This window comes from Oncorhynchus kisutch, linkage group LG2 (assembly GCF_002021735.2).
Source record: "Oncorhynchus kisutch isolate 150728-3 linkage group LG2, Okis_V2, whole genome shotgun sequence".
NCBI classification, from domain to species: domain Eukaryota; kingdom Metazoa; phylum Chordata; class Actinopteri; order Salmoniformes; family Salmonidae; genus Oncorhynchus; species Oncorhynchus kisutch.
In genome coordinates, this window is record NC_034175.2 from 7,703,475 (window position 1) to 7,720,628 (window position 17,154).

General features: G+C 42.9%; 1 protein-coding gene across 2 annotated transcripts in view; it reads left to right on the forward strand.

Annotated features, from left to right (window-relative positions):
• Positions 1-14,403, forward strand: part of LOC109906657 (hormone-sensitive lipase) — a 45,087-nt gene extending 30,684 nt beyond the window's left edge. For both annotated transcript variants that reach the window (XM_031786713.1, XM_031786716.1), the window contains exons 7-13: positions 218-370; positions 2,217-2,361; positions 4,657-4,884; positions 5,003-5,161; positions 6,202-6,428; positions 8,520-8,786; positions 8,952-14,403. In XM_031786713.1, coding sequence (XP_031642573.1) covers positions 218-370; positions 2,217-2,361; positions 4,657-4,884; positions 5,003-5,161; positions 6,202-6,428; positions 8,520-8,786; positions 8,952-9,356 — 1,584 coding nt within the window. In that variant the 3' untranslated portion in view covers positions 9,357-14,403. The remainder of the gene's footprint in view (positions 1-217; positions 371-2,216; positions 2,362-4,656; positions 4,885-5,002; positions 5,162-6,201; positions 6,429-8,519; positions 8,787-8,951) is intronic.
• The last annotated feature ends 2,751 nt before the right edge of the window (positions 14,404-17,154 follow it).

Genomic DNA, 17,154 nt, shown 5'->3' on the forward strand with positions numbered 1-17,154 from the left:
AATGGGAATGAGAATAGTGTGTTTGTGGTGGAGCTGGAAGGACCGTCTGGAGCAGAGAACAAACCACACAGCTAGTCCTGACTGAAGGGATTGTTCAACAGAGAGCTGTAAAGCAAACGGACAAATCAACATCTGTAGCAATTGAAGTGAAAACAGATGTTTTTCTAGCTTTGTTTGCGATAGTGATTCTCTGGCTGTCTCCCTCCCTCTTCTGTAGGACAGTGAGGCGTTGCTGTCCCTGTCTCGTTCTGAGGGGGGTCCTATCTCCCTGTCTCTGGGAATGAAGACCAAGCAGAGCCCCCCTTCTCGCTGGCTCCTGGTGCACTACCACGGAGGAGGCTTTGTGGCTCAGACCTCCAAGTCTCACGAGGTAATAACACATTCTGTTCTCATTTGTTTGTTGGGGAAGAATTGACCGTCATGTTTCACCTTTAACCTAACTAGTGTCTCTATGGTGGGAACCCATGGCATGGCCTGGTTCTCTCCACAGCCTATCATGTTCAAGACCTCAATGTCTTTTTTTATTTATTATTTTTGTTAACTGGAATCAAACCATTCTAATGAATAGTTTGAGAATTGCGTTGTTAGAGGGGTACTTGGTGGTCTTGAGGATATGTTTGGAATGATTGTGTTTTCACTCAATGGCATCCTTGTAATGAGCCGTTCCTGCTAATGACTGTTTAATTCATCCAATAGGGTTGATGGACACAAACTGACTTATATATTTATATCACTCTATATTATCCAGTGATTGGTGCAGGCCAGCCCCTCATTCCCCCAAATCCACTCCTTTCTCTCTCCTCCCTCTTTCCATCTCCTCTCTCTCCCTCTCCCCCCTGTATTATATAACCAGCAGGGTACTTTAAACCACTGAGACGCATCACCATGAAACCAGAGTGGACTGGCAGTCCCTTGATCTCCAATAGCCTTGCAACCAGAGGCTATAGGAAGTGATCTGAGGAGGAACAAGCCTGTCATGTTGAATTAGCCTGGAACTCTGCATGAAGTTATTATGGCTTTATATTACATAGGCCCTAATGGAAGATGTCTGTCTGTGTGTGATCTCCATGCTTTAGGCTCTCTCCTCTAACCCTGTCCTCTACGCTTTCCTCCTTTCTGATCATTATTCCCTTTGCGCTCTACTCTCCTTTGTCCTAATGACCTCTTCTGTCATTTTTGTAATCCACCTCTGTTCTTTGCTTTCCTTTCTCTCTCCTTCCTCCTTCACTGTACCCACTCTGTTCTTCCTTCCTCCCCCTGGCCAGTGAGGAGATGGATAGAGTCTGTGAGGGCATTCATCTCTCTCTATGGGGTCCGCTGGCAAGCCTTGTGATTGGCAGACCTGGCCAGCGGCGCTGCCGGGTTTCAAAACGCATCATGTACTGACAATGACGATCGTTCAAATTGGCACGCAGGCGCGCGCGCACACCATGACACGCATGTCAGCAGTGCCAGACTGTGATCCATTATGGCAGCGTAGCTTTAAAAGTGCAGGGCAGATTCCCAGGGATGGTGTTGAGGTGGTGTCTGGCAGTGTGATGTGGTCACATCCAGTCATGGGCCACTGAGGTGAGGCTCTCTGTGTATTGTTTAGAGAGGCAGAGCTGTCACTACTGACACTGATGCTTAGAGAGAAGAGGAGTGGCAATGGAGCGATCGAAGGACAGGAGAAAAACTTCTGTAGAGGAGGGCAAACTAATATTGTCAGATGAGATTTATTGTCAGATGTATGCACTCTTGACTTCTCACTTAGGTAAGTACTTGATGACCGTACAAGGTTATAATATAAAAATCATGTATTCTAAGGATGTTTGATCTGGAAAGTATGTCTAAGAATGCTAATCATTTAGCTACCATGACATCAAATTGCATAGCAACAACAGGTTAACACCACCCCTGTGTAGTGAGAGCAAGGTTGTCATATTGCATTTGTGAGCACAGTGCACATAACTGTTATTTTCATAACAGAATTACCAAGCCGCCACTGGAGTTAGGCGGTGTATGGTTGGGTTGGTAGTTCACCAATACAGAACCTGCAAGGTGGGCATCTGATACCAGGACCTCTCTCCTATCCTTCGCAACACCACATCCTGTAAAGCTAGCTAGGGGGCACTAAGAAGCCTTCAGAACTGCAAACAGCACTCTGCCTGCCCTGGTAGGGGGTTGCACCATCTACAGTACACTCACTCCTTTCACCCCCTTTCTCTCTTCTCCAGCCGTACCTGAAGAGCTGGTCTCAGGACCTGGGTGTGCCCATCCTGTCTGTGGACTACTCTCTGGCCCCTGAAGCCCCCTTCCCCAGGGCCCTGGAGGACTGCTTTTACGCCTACTGCTGGGCCATCAAGAACCACCAGCTGCTGGGTAGGACAACACATTACTACCACTTTATCTAACCCTACTGCTGTGCCATCAAGAACCACCAGCTGCTGGGTAGGACAACACACTACGACCACTTTATCTAACCCTACTGCTGGGCCATCAAGAACCACCAGCTGCTGGGTAGGACAACACATTACTTCCACTTTATGTAACCCTACTGCTGTGCCATCAATAACCACCACCTGCTGGGTAGGACAACACACTACTACCACTTTATCTAACCCTAACCCTACTGCTGGGTAGGATAACACACTACTACCACTTTATCTTAGAATAGAATGGTCTTTAATGTCCCCGGGGGGAAATGTCTTTGACAACATTTTGATGCTCTACATTTGAAGTCGGAAGTTTACATACACTTAGGTTGAGTCATTTAAAACCCATATTTTCAACCACTCCACAAATTTCTTGTTAACAAACTAGAGTTTGGCAACTCGGTTAGGACATCTACTCTGTGCATGACACAAGTAATTTTTCCAACAATTGTTTACAGACAGAGTATTTCACTTATATTTCACTGTATCACAATTCCAGTGGGTCAGAAGTTTACATACACTAAGTTGACTGTGCCTTTAAACAGCTTGGAAAATTCCCGAAAATTATGTCATGGCTTTAGAAGCTTCTGATAGGCTAATTGACATCATTTTAGTCAATTGGAGGTGTACCATTGGATCTATTTCAAGGCCTACCTTCAAATAAATCTGCTAAGACCTCATCCTTGGGAGCCATTTCCAAACGCCTGAAGGTACCACGTTCATCTGTACAAACAATAGTACGCAAGTATAAACACCATGGGACCATGCAGCTGTCATGCCGCTCAGCAAGGAGATGCTTTCTGTCTCCTAGAGATTAACATACTTTAGTGCAAATCAATCCCAGAACAACAGCAAAAGGACCTTGTGAAGATGTTGGAGGAAACGGGTACAAAAGTATCTATATCCACAGTAAAACAAGTCCTATATCGACATAACCTGAAAGGCCGCTCAGCAAGGAAGAAGCCACTGCTCCAAAACCACCATTAAAAAAGCCAGACTACAGTTTGTAACTGCACATGGGGACAAAGATCATACTTTTTGGAGAAATGTCCTCTGGTCTGATGAAACAAAAATTTAACTGTTTGGCCATAATGACCATTGTTATGTTTGGAGAAAAAAGGGGGAGGCTTGCAAGCCGAAGAACACCATCCCAACCGTGAAGCACGGGGGTGGCAGCATCATGTTGTGGGGATGCTTTGCTGCAGGAGGGACTGGTGCACTTCACAAAATAGATGGCATCATGAGGACTGAAAATGATGTGGATATATGGAAGCAATATCTCAAGACATCAGTCAGTAAGTTAAAGCTTGGTCGCAAATGAGTCTTCCAAATGGACAATGACCCCAAGCATACTTCCAAAGTTGTGGCAAAATGCCTTAAGGACAACAAAGTCAAGGTATTGGAGTGGCTATCACAAAGCCCTGACCTCAATCCTATAGAAAATGTGTGGGGAGAACTGAAAAAGCATGTGCGAGCAAGGAGGCCTACAAACCTGACTCAGTTACACCAGCTCTGTCAGGAGGAATGGACCAAAATTCACCCAACTTATTGTGGAAAGCTTGTGGAAGGCAACCTGAAACATTTGACCCAAATTAAACAATTTAAAGGCAATGCTACCAAACACTAATTGAGTGTATGTAAACTTCTGGCCTACTGGGAATGTGATGAAAGAAATAAAAGCTGAAAGAAACCATTCTCTCTACTATTATTCTGACATTTCACATTCTTAAAATAAAGTGGTGATCCTAACTGGCCCAAGACAGGGAATTTTTACTATGATTAAATGTCAGGAATTGACTAACTGAGTTTTTAAATGTATTTGGCTAAGGTGTATGTAAACTTCTGACTTCAACTGTATATATAAATAGACAGACCTGCTTTTTCAGATGGGCTTAATTCCCAATGTTCTCAATATTTACTTTGGATATTTCCTGGTACTTAATACATTATTATGACAGAAAGCTAAAGACTGGTTAGCTTGGAACTCACTCAACTGATAGCCATAGTCTCAACTTATGTCTCAATTATAAAACATTGTGGGACAAGATAAAACAACACCTATACGGTACTTACATATCAACAACCACCCCCTCATTGCCCCATATAGACATGGGTACAGAGAGCGGGACTTGGAAGTGTTATACAGATTCTCACTTACTCAGCTTTTCTCCTTTCTCTCCCTCTTTCTGTTTCTCTGTCACACTCTTGCCTCAATCTACTGACTCTGACTCTCCTCTCTCAGGTTGGACGGGGGAGAATGTCTGTCTGGCCGGTGACAGTGCTGGTGGTAACCTGTGTATTACAACATCGATGCGCGCTGCATCTCACGGCGTGCGGATGCCGGATGGCATCGTAGCTGCCTACCCTGCCATCCTGCTCACCGCCTATGCCTCGCCCTCCCGCCTGCTCACCCTCTTTGACCCCCTACTGCCCCTCAGTGTGCTCTCCAGGTGTCTCAGCGCCTATGCAGGTAAGACTGTGTGAGAGGGTGCAGAGATGGTTTACTTCCCCTGAGTGTAGTGCGTGGTGTTTGTGCATGCCAATCAATGCTGGCGAGTGATGGGTACAACATTTCCCCTTTCCCCCAGGTGAGGAGCCCCAGGCAGAGAAGCAGGTGGAGAAGGTGAGCACTCTGAGCATGGTGAGAAGAGACACGGCCCTGCTGCTCAGAGACTTCAAACAGGGAGCTTCCAACTGGATCCACTCCCTACTGGACCCCAACAGAGCCGCTGCCATGGCATCAACAGGTAGGTACATGTGTGTGTTGTGGGGGGGGGGGGTCTTATGGTGAGAGGGTGTGTCTGTGTCATTGTGTTCACGCATCTTAGTGTCTGACTGAGGTGAAATAATATTTTCCTATTACCGGAAGGGCCATGTATGGAAGATTTTATTGACATTGATATCCACAGTTGACGTCTAATTAACCCATCAATCACCCACGGCAACCACCCTGTTACGTCACACCCTCATCCATCCATCCATATCAATTCACTGCTTAGTCTCAGGCCACAGAAGGCTCTCCCCACTAATTGTGTTGAAACCCTGCAGTAAGCAGACTATTCCAGGCGTCACCATGTTACCTGACACACAGCAGCTGTGGGACAGACTAATGACTGTATCATTGGGGGGTGTACATTATTAAAGGCCATTATTAATAGAAGAGCTCAGTGAGTACAGCTTTGAGGACAGACAAGCCATGACACCTCTTACAGCTGTGTTGTGACTGGGAGATCATATCGTAATGACACCATTATTGCTTTAAGCTATAATCAAAGTGGGCACCTTGCGTCTGTTTTGGTAAAAAGCTGAGGGATGGGCCTGGAGCAATGTAACCATTCTCAAATTCATACTGTAGACAGCTATGGATGGAAGGACTTAAAAATTAATAACTACTTAAAAATTGCAGTTTTAACCATGTTTTAAAGCTTTGCAGTGTTAGTTTACATTTACATTGTTTAAAACATTGGGGTGAAATAAGATTATATGTGGGGTTCTGATGGGATATTGACAGTTAAACTAAGCTCATGAGGCATTTTTAAGTTATATTCTTCAACAATCAATGGTGTATATCAATAATTTGAGTCCAAAAATGAATGTAGTATCTAACGATTCTAGCTTTTAATATCCATCTCCCAATAACCACATGCCGCTCACCCCTGCCTCTTCTCACCGTCCTCCAATCATATGTCTTCATTGATGTTTCCCTGTTCCATAATGGCCTCAGTCTTTGTCTCTCACTCTGCCTCTGTCTTATTTTGTCAATGACTCTCTTCTCTCTCTTCTTCAGACACGTCTTCGTCAGTGAGGAAGAGTGTGTCTGAGGCATCCATCAGCTCACCCCACTCGGACCCCCCCGTGCCCCCTGAGCATCCCTTTGACTTCTCCCTGAGGAGAGAGTCTCTGAAGAGCCACACCTGCCAGGACCTGGCAGGCCACGCCAACAACGCCAACTCCACTCCCGCTGCTGCCCCCACCACTCCTGCCCACAATGCAATGGTGTTCCCCGAACCCACGGTATGATACTCCCTGAGTTGCCCTTAACAGATGTAGGATCAGATTACCCTCTCCAAAACCTAACCTTAACAATTTGGTGGGGGGGGGGGGGGCTAAACTGACTTCAGATCAGTGTGGCAGCTTCATCCTTACTGCTAGAGGTCGATTTCAAGTTTTCATAACAGTCGGTAATCGGCCTTTTTGGATGCCGATTTATATTGCAATCCACGAGGAGACTGCGTGGCAGGCTGACCACCTGTTACGCGTGTGCCGCATCAAAAGGACCTTGTGGCTGCAAGGAGCCACGGTAAGTTGCTAGCTAGCATTAAACTTGTCTTGTAAAAAACAGTCATCACATAATCACTAGTTAACTACACATGGTTGATGATATTACTTGGTAACCTAGCTTGTCCTGCGTTGCATATAATCAATGCGGTGCCTGTTAATTTATCATCGAATCACAGCCTACTTCAACTTTGCCAAACGGGTGACAATTTAACAAAAGTGCATTCGTGAAAAAAGCACAATCGTGGCACAAATGTACCTAACCATAAATATCAATGCCTTTCTTAAAATCAATACACGAGTATATATATTTTTTTATCCTGCATATGTAGTTAAAATAAATTAATGTTAGCAGGCAATAATAACTAGGGAAATTGTGTCACTTCTCTTCCCTTTAGTGCAAGCAGAGTCAGGGTATTTGCAGCAGTTTGGGCCGCCTGGCTCGTTGCGAACTGTGTGAAGACCATTTCTTCCTAACAAAGACCGTAATTCATTTGCCAGAATTTTACATAATTATGACATAACATTGAAGGTTGTGCAATGTAACATCAATATTTAGACTTATGGATGCCACCCGTTAGATAAAATACAGAACGGTTCCGTATTTCACTGAAAGAATAAAAGTTTTGTTTTCGAAATGATAGTTTCCGGATTTGACCATATTAATGACCAAAGGCTTGTATTTCTGTGTGTTTATTATGTTATAATTAAGTCTATGATTTAATAGAGCAGTCTGACTGAGCGGTGAAAGGCAGTAGCAGGCTTGTAAGCATTCATTCAAAAAGCAATTTACAGCGTTTGCCAGCAGCTCTTAGCAATGCTTGAGGCACAGCGCTGTTTGACTTCAAGCCTATCAACTCCCGAGATTAGGCTGTCAGTACTAAAGTGCCTATAAGAACACCCAATAGTGATGTTATATGAAATACAAATGGTATAGAGAGAAATAGTCCTATAATTCCTTTAATAATGACAACCTAAAACTTCTTACCTGGGAATATGGAAGACTCATGTTAAAATGAACCACCAGCTTTCTCATGTTCTGAGCAAGGAACTTAAACGTTAGCTTTCTTACATGGCACATATTACACTTTTCTTCTCCAACACGGTGTTTTTACATTATTTAAACCAAATTGAACATGTTTTATTTATTTCATTCTATTTATGTATTATATTAAGTTAAAATAAGTGTTCATTCAATATTGCTGTAATTGTCATTTATTACAAATATATATCTATACTGATTAAAATCGGCCCATTTTTATTTATATCGGCTTTTTTTGGTCCTCCAATAATTGGTATTGGCGTTGAAAAATCCTAATCGTTCGAACTCTACTTATTGTGTTTACGACCACTTCAGATACACTTGTCACTGAATTGTTGGTGTTTGTCTTAACGAAGCCTCTCGCTGAATAATTTATGCAAATAGATGGTGACCAAGCTGCTTGTCTTGTTCCCTCCTCCACAGATTTAACTGGCGCAGACAGGCAGATAGAACTGTGTGTCTGAGTGTAACCTGTAGTGTGTCAGTATGGAGATCATCTCTGTGTTTCTATAAAGCCAGTCTGAATTAATGCCTCTGTCTACAGGGGGAATATGAAGAACTGTCACATGACTTCACAGTGAAACATGTCAATGTTGTTCCTGTGATTTGAAATGGGAAAAATATACTTGAGGCTTGTAGATTCTTAGAACAAGTATCTGGTCCCAACGGAAAGACACATCAGTATTATCCAGTATCTTATACCATAAGGATTCCACAGTCTTGGTCCTTGACTAGTGATAACTTATGTATTGCCATAGTAACATCTTTTTCTTGTACCCCACCAGCCTGACAACGTGAGCTTCTTCCTCTCCAAAGAGGAGGCGGTGTCCATGTCGGATGCTCTGTCCTCTGTAGCCATAGCACCCCCTGAGGGGGAGGAGGGCGTGGTGCTGGAGCACCCTCGGGAGTTCCCCCTGGGCTTCGAACCGCTGCGCTCTGAGCGGCTGGCTGAGATGAAGCTGGCCACATCTCCTGTTGTCAGGAACCCCTACATGTCTCCTCTACTGGCCCCCGACAGCATGCTGAGAGGACTGCCTCCCATACACCTAGTGGTGGGTGAGAGGGAGGGAGGTGGTGGGTGAGAGGGAGGGAAATGGAGTTGACGACTGGCTTGTCCCAATCTTTTTCTGGTCTTTTCTACCAATTTAGGATTATTTTTTTTACATGATCCTAGAAGACCCTCTTACTCTGTTGTTTATCTCTCCTTCTCCCCTTAGGCCTGTGCGTTAGACCCCATGCTGGATGACTCTGTGATGTTTGCCAAGCGCCTGAGGAACGTAGATCAGCCAGTCACCCTGTGTGTGGTGGACGACCTCCCCCACGGCTTTCTCAGCCTATCACAGCTCTCCAGGGAGACTAGGGAAGCGGCTAACGTCTGCGTCAACCGAATCAGGGACGTCTTTGACCAGAAGGACTCGCTCCAGGAGCCACGCATGCACCGCAAGCTGGAAAGGACCAATCAACGTGCTTCCTCTGTCGCTACGGGTGACCCAGAGAAGCTTTTTGCAGCACCCATTCAAGAGGAGGAGGAGCTGCTGGTGGCCAGGGGAGGGGCTCTAGTTCAAGATGGGGAGGGGCTAGTTGGTGTGGCAGCACAGAACAACATAGACATTGTGGGATAAAGGCATAATCAGGGGTTTGCTAGATGAGTACCGTCTGTTAAAGGATTTAAAAGAGATGGAGAAAAGGGGGGGGATTTGGGCCATATGAAGCCTGGGAGAGGAGAAGAGAATAGAGTGAAGGAAAAACAGCAGGAGGAGGATATGGAGAAGGAGTTGGTAGCGTGCCCAGTTTTGGAGAGACAGAATAAAGCACCCATCGATAGAGAGGACAGCAAGTACTAATTGCAACCTCTTCAGCTTTCAAACTCTCAATTGCTGTTTAGCACCATGCACGGTGACATGTTGACCACACACACACACTAAACCATTTTGCCTTTTGGGTTGCTGCATTGTGCTCGGTGTAGAACTGTGAGTTTGGAGCCTGGACATTATAAAACAGCACAGAGCGTTGTGGTGAATGGTCGATCCATCTCCCTATAGAAGACTATTCCAGTCTCTAATCAGATGAGCTCCTACATAGTGCCATCACAACTTAATGGCCACTTGTTTTTTAGGGAGCCGCTCTAAATCCAGCTTAATAACTGTAGAACTCTGAGGTCTGTTAAACTAGTTGGTTGTGAATACTGCCGCTGTTCGGTCACTTACTCTGCTGATTGGCCCATCAATAGGGTGCTGCAGCATTGGAAACAACAAACTTAGAAACTGGAAAGATTTGGTAGTACCTTGAAATTGTTAACCATAATAGATTTTATTATGCCATAGTATTCCTTGTTATTTGTATTTATTGTGTGTGTATATATATATATTTATATATACTCGTATTGTATTTTTATTTTAATCCTGGATCATAGTTATACCTGTTTGTTCAAGGCTTTTAAGAGCATATTGTGAGGTGGATGCTAAGTTATGTTCCTAGCTGTGTAGTGCCATACTCTGTGGCTGCTCATTCCTAGTTGTTCAAAGTAGCCAAATGTTAACCTCTATCACTGTAGTGACTAGTGGTCAGCTAGTCGTTAACCACCCAACCAGTCACCTCAGTGAGATGTGGCTGAGGGTTGATATTATTATATTATGGTCTTTATATTATAACTATCTAATCATAAATAGCTAATGCAATATTATAGCTGCATTTTCACCAGTGCAATCAACAGGATTCAGTGGAGCCATAATTATATTGTGCTTGGATTTAAGTACACTGTTGTGGGGTAAAGCATCAAGTCACACAGTAATTTTTGTTTTGATCATTTTTATTGACACACAGTAATTAAGTCTTATGATTTTAAGTCTCTTGTGCTCAGCCTTTGTTTGTTGCCATCTAAAAGCAATCACTTAGCTGTCTATAAACGGACTGCCTTTAGAAGCACATGTTTTTTAAAAGACTGGAAATCCTTTCTCTATTTGCACAGTGAATAACTTCAATAAGAAAGCCTGAAGCAGATGGATGCACTGCCCATCTCTTCATACTATCTGTACATCACTGCACTGACTGACAAAAACTCAGCCCTCTATCCCAGGATGCAGTGCATTACACTGCCACAGCCCTTGAGCCAGGGGACGTCCTGCTTGCTGACCCATTTTTGCACCTCCGTCCAAATCACAGAGGATCCATTCTGCTCCAACAGCCTGTACCGAGCGAGCAGGAGAATCTAGAACAAGCCTGATAGTGAGTTCATACTCACTGAACAGGTGACTTCTCTAGTTATAGAATGTCTTTCTGTCTACCTTTTTAGGACATTCTACAGTGGCTGACTGACGACCTGTGTTCTACACTATCGTTACCCTGTGCAAATACTCAGGGGCTGATGCTACAACTACGTTTTGACTGAATCTGATATGATACTTGATATGGCCTCTGTCTAGCTTGTTGAGAATGAATGATTCACATTGGAGTGAAAGCCTTTATCTAAATGACAACAACCTCACTTCTGGTGCTGTCCTTGTCTGGTGGTCACAGGCCTGGGTTGCCAGATCTGTTGAGAATTATGCTGGTTGATAAGGATAGCTTTTGGCTGGATTTAACCCCCTCCCTCACCTCCCAGAAGAGGAGGGTTTATCCAGCACAAGGTCATGATCTAATATTATGATTCACTGTTCTGTTTGCTGCCAGTGCTTATTGCAGCGTTTTGAGGCAGGCTGATAGAAATGAAGAGAGCTGTTAAGTGATTCCTTGAAGACCTTCAAGGTTATCTTGTTTTTAAAAGTCTTGTTTAATGGTTGATGGTTTTAGACGATCATCTCACACTTTTTTGTAAGTTAAGTGTAACTGTGTGTCTGTGTTTAGTGCCGTGTGAGGTGTCTGGTAAGTGGATTCTGTATGCGTCTATCAATGACTCTTAACATTGCATGTGTTTGTCAGTGCGTGTGTGGGTGGAACATCTACCATCTTTGAAACCATGATTGTGTGTTTTTAATTGCAGCAGTAAAGCGGCACGTGGGTGTATGGGGCCATGAGTTGCAACCCAAGCCCCTGAATCTCATGGGTGTTGTACAGTACACTATTGTTTAGCCAAGCAGGACTTCTGAGATCCCATTTAACACTATGCATTCTGTCAGCCATCCATTGCTATGATGCATTACAAGGTCCTTGATGAATACAGTTCTCATTGTGCTCTAGCAACATAACTGATCATGCATATTGAGATTTAGTAGTCTGGCGTCTCCATTGCCAGAGTAGATATCATAAGCCCACACACACACCCAACGAGCACCACTCCAGGCCCTATGGGATGCCCTGAATGGCTCCTATAGACTACTAGCGCACCCAATGAGCAAGGCTAGTACAGCCCTCTGACCTATCTATGGAACTGTGTAATGGTGGGTTAGCACCGCTTGGTGGTTTATGACCAAATCATTTTTATTTGGGTTGTGGCTTTAGACCAGGTCCTGGTCAGAAACATTGCTCTTGTTTTCTTGGTGGGTCACAATAAATTATTTTATATGGGTCACAGTGCAACAACTTTTGGAACCACTGCAATAAGCTGCTCTTTTAATGGCTACCAATCCGTCACCTGATCTGAGAGGAGGGCACTGCACAGGAGAAATCCATGACATGGTGCTAGCCCATTAGTCTCGTGAGGTTACCACCATCTTGTTTTCACCTTACTAGTCTAGGTTGTCAGGAAAGGGGAGGAGCCATTTGAGGGCATTGGAACATGGTCTCCCTCCACATGTGTTCAACCACTGTTTTCTATGCCTCAATTTTTTTAAAGTTTTATCTTTATTTAACTAGGCAAGTCAGTTAAGAACAAATTCTTATTTTTAATCACAACCTAGGAACAGTGGGTTAACTGCCTTGTTCGGGGGCAGAACGACAGATTTTTACTTTGTCAGCTCGGGGATTCATTCTTGCAACCTTTCGGTTACTAGTCCAATGCTCTAACCATTAGGCTCCCTGCTGCCCCTACTTGCCGTTTGATGCATCATGCATTAGCATTTGTGTGTGTGTTGCCGCGTTCAAAACAACTTGCCACTCTGAAAAATATGAAGTCTAATCATGACGTCGGTGATCTTCAGGTCGGAGCTCTAGAAAGAGGCCCAAGATTCCAAGTTTGAAGGTTCAAATACATTTTCAGTCAGATTGCTTTTTCCTCGATTTCACAGTTTTGAACGCTCAGAAGTTGGAGAATTTCTAGTTCCTAGTTGTTTTGGGGAGTGTGATCCTCATTTTGCTCTTGAAATGCAAAATGGCTGAAGTGGTGTGGAGTGGCTTTGTGTTTTGATTATACATCATACCTCATCCATTTCCTTCATGTATAGGCTATTTACACTGGATTCAACATCTCTTAGCCCTGGGATATCTTTAGCTCTAGGCTAACCTGAAACATGCAGTGTAAAAAGCCTACTAGTCAACATATCTAAAAGCTGTTTAGGTCAAGTACCCGGTCAAATGTTACCCTACACACAGCTATGCAGTAACACACCAGCATCATTTACTAGATTTAGTCTCCTGTCTTTGGTGAGCCGTGTCTCCTTTTTCAATCGAAAATTTGGTCACTTACTTGGTTGGAATGCTTTCGATCAACCCCGAGGCTAGAGTTATGCAAGGCTATTTTCCATTTGGTCATTTAGCAGACGGCATACCACTTAGTTTGCCGAGAGCATTGTGCAATCTACACAATCTGGTCACTTGAGAATACTTGAATGGAACTGATCTCGACTGCCTGCTTTGCAGAATGTGTTCGTCTTGATAGGAAATAATTTTATTTTCTATTATTTTGTCCCACTTAGACCAGGGGTTCTAAAAGTGGTGTCTGGAGGTACTGCAGGGCGTCCGCGGCCAGACGACATTTTCGCCAATTATACATTTTTCAACTCCGCCCCCCCCCCCAAAATGTTTTGTTGTACATAAATGCACTTGAATTTAAGCTTCTTTTTTTTCCTCTGCCTCATGGCAATGTGTTGATTGCAGGATGTTACCTTTAAAGCTGCAACAACACATTTGCTTGAGAACTACAGCATTTTCACTTCGATGCCAAGAGGCAGGCCTTTTTTCATTTATTTTTCTAGGCAAGTCAGTTGAGAACAAATTCTTATTTTCAATGACGGCCTAGGAACAGTGGGTTAACTGCCTTGTTCAGGTGCAGAACGACAGATTTTTACCTTGTCCGCTCGGGGATTCGATCTTGCAACCTTTCAGTAACGCTCTAACCACTAGGCTACCTGCCGCCCCAAATGTTCTTTAAATGTTCTTACCCCAGGCCTGAGACTTGGATCGTTCAGCCATACACTGCAGAAGTCATGATAACTCCTTGTTTACTTTTTTTTTTATCTCACTCTAGTTATGATTTATGAGGGGTGTCCTGATGAATTTGCTATCACAAAAGGGCTCCCCTCCCCAGCCCCAAAAAGTTTGCAAATCCCTGACTTAGACAATACCACCTGTGTGATAAAGTGCATGTTAGATTAAGGCTTGAAGCAGAACCAAAGATTGCGTCTAGTTTTATATGAAACTTGCCATCATTGACATTAGTAACAGACATTTTGGCCTGGGTTGATATCCGTGCGTCCTGTTAGCTGTGTCATTGAGATCTACATAGTAGTTCTGTGTTTGCACTTTATGGAACAAGACACTGGTTAATATAGAGCTATTGAAGATAACTATATTTTATTAAAACCTACACAAAGCCATAGAAAGTGAAATGTTTTGAAGTTTACTTTATTTTTATTTACGTTATTTTACAACACCACAAGTGCATAAAAGATGAATCTGTATTACAAAAATAAAATACATTTCCTGTATAGATATTTTAACTTGTTTTTCCTCTTATTTCTTTGACTCCTGTAATGACTCTTTACAGGATTGGTTGAATGTTTCACATATGCAATAAGTCTTTTGTCTCTTGTAACCCTTGTTTTTCCTGTTCATTTTTTTGTGAATAAATATATTCTCCCAAACATGTTACATCTGTATTTATTTCGAAGCTGAAATGTCAGAATACGGAATTGGGGCAACAGACATTTTGTGACCTATGGTTAAATTCATTACCTGTCAATCAGCTCTTTAACTTGATTACAAGGCTGTTTCAACAAGCTTATTCTGCTCATCAATCTGACTTTGACACAGTCAGGTCCATAAATATTTGTACATTGACCAAGTTATCATTTTAGCTCTACACTACCACAATTGATTTGAAAGGAAAGATGAGCTGAAGGTGCAGACTTCCAGCATTAATATGAGGGTATTTACATTCAAATTGAGTGAACGGTGAACACCTCACCCCAATTTTAGGGGCTTAAAAGTAATTTGACAAACTAACAATCCAAAATTAAGTTGAGTTAATACTTTGTAGCAAATAATTTGCAGTCAAAGACTGCCTGAAGACTGGAACCCATAGACACCACCAGATGCTTGGTTTCTTCCCTGCTGATGCTCTGCCAGGCCTTTACTGCAGTTGACATCAGTTCCGGCTTGTTCTTGGGGTGTTTTGCCTTCAAGTGAAATGCATGCTCAATTGGATTCAGGTCATGTGATTTACTTGGCCATTGCAGAACATTCCACTTTGCCTTTTGCAGTTTACTTCGGGCCATTGTCCATCTGCACTGTGACACGCCATCCAATGAGTTTTTAAGCTTTTGGCTGAATCTGAGCAGATAATATAACCCTAAACACTTCAGAATTTATTCTGCTGCTTTTGTTAGCAGTCACATCAATAAATGCAAAGGAACCAGTCCCATTGGCAGCCATACATGCCCATGCCATAACTACCTCCACCATGATTCACAGATGAGGTGGTATGTGTCGGATCATGAGCAGTTTCTTCTCCATACTCTTCTCTAACCATCACAATGGTACATGTTGATCTTTGTCTCATCTGTCCATAGGATGTTCCAGAACTGTACAGGCTTCTTTTTTTTGTTGATGTTTGGCAAACTCTAATCTGGTCTTCCTGTTTTTGAGGCTTACCGATGAGTTTACCACAAAATGTAAAACCTCTATTTACTCAAGTCTTCTCTTGAATGTTGACTTTGACACAGATACGCCTACTTCCTATAGGGTGTTCTTGATCTGGCCAACTGTTGTGAGGGTTTTTTTCTTCACCAGGGAAATAATTATTCTGTGGTCTTCCGGGCCTTTTGGTGTTCCTGAGCTCACCAATGCATTCTTTTTAAGAATGTACCAAATAGTTAAGGCCAAACCTAATGTTTTTGCTATCTCTGATGGGCTTGTTTTGATTTCTAAGCCTAGGCTTACTTCACTGCCAGTGACAGCTCTTTGGACTTCATATTGAGGGTTAACAGCAAGATTCCAAATGCAAATACCACACTTGAAATCAACTCCTAGACCTTTTATCTGCTTACTTGTAAATTATCTAATGAGGGAATAACACACACCTGGCCATGGAACAGCTGAGCCAATTGTCCAATTACTTTTGGTCCCTTAAGGGACCCTGGCTCAGTTCTGAGAAGTAGGCCAAACCAAACCACAGTGAGAGACTATTCTATTGTAGGCTATTTAGTCATTTAAAAAATATATTTTATCACGTTCTATCCAACTGTATTGTATTCTTGACTTGACACGTAAAAAGTCCTGTAATTCCTACACCGTAAATAGCCTCAAAATAAATAACCTCAAATTAAAGCTGAAAATCTGCACTTTCAGCTCATATTCATTATTACTTTCAATTCTAATATGCTGTGGTAGACAGCTAAAATAATAACTTGGTCAATGTCCAAATATTTATGGGCGTGACAATGTTGCGAACTTCTGAAACAACTTATGCCCGATGTTCACCAGATGTGTTTTGTTTTGCTGCAATCTAGCCTGCATTTTCCATACATGGCGCACGTGCTTCACTTTACAACTATACTGAACAAAAATATAAATGCAACATGCAACAATTTCAAACATTTTACTGAGTTACAGTTCATATAAAGAAATCAGTCAATTAAAATGTATTAATTAGGATTTCACATGACTGGGCAACACCATGGCTGGGCCTGGGAGGGCATAGGTCCACCCACTGGGTAGCCAGGCCCAGCCAATCAGAATTAGTTTTTCCCCACAAATGTGCTTTATTACAGACAGAAAATCTCTTCAGTTTCATCAGCTCTATGGGTGGCTGGCCTCAGACAATCCCGCAGGGTTAACAGTCGGATGTGGAGGTCCTGGGCTGGTGTAGTCACATACACATGGTTAGCAGATGTTATTCCGAGTGGAGCGAAATTCTTATGCTTCAAGATCGACAGTGCAGCAGTATCTAACAGGTAATATCTAACAATTTCACAACAACCCTAATATCTAACTAATTCCACAACAAAACCTAATACAATCTAGTAAAGGAATGGGATAAGAATAAAGAAGTATAAAATAAATGGATGAAAAGTGACAGAGCAGCCTTCTTCACCACACTTTCTTTGT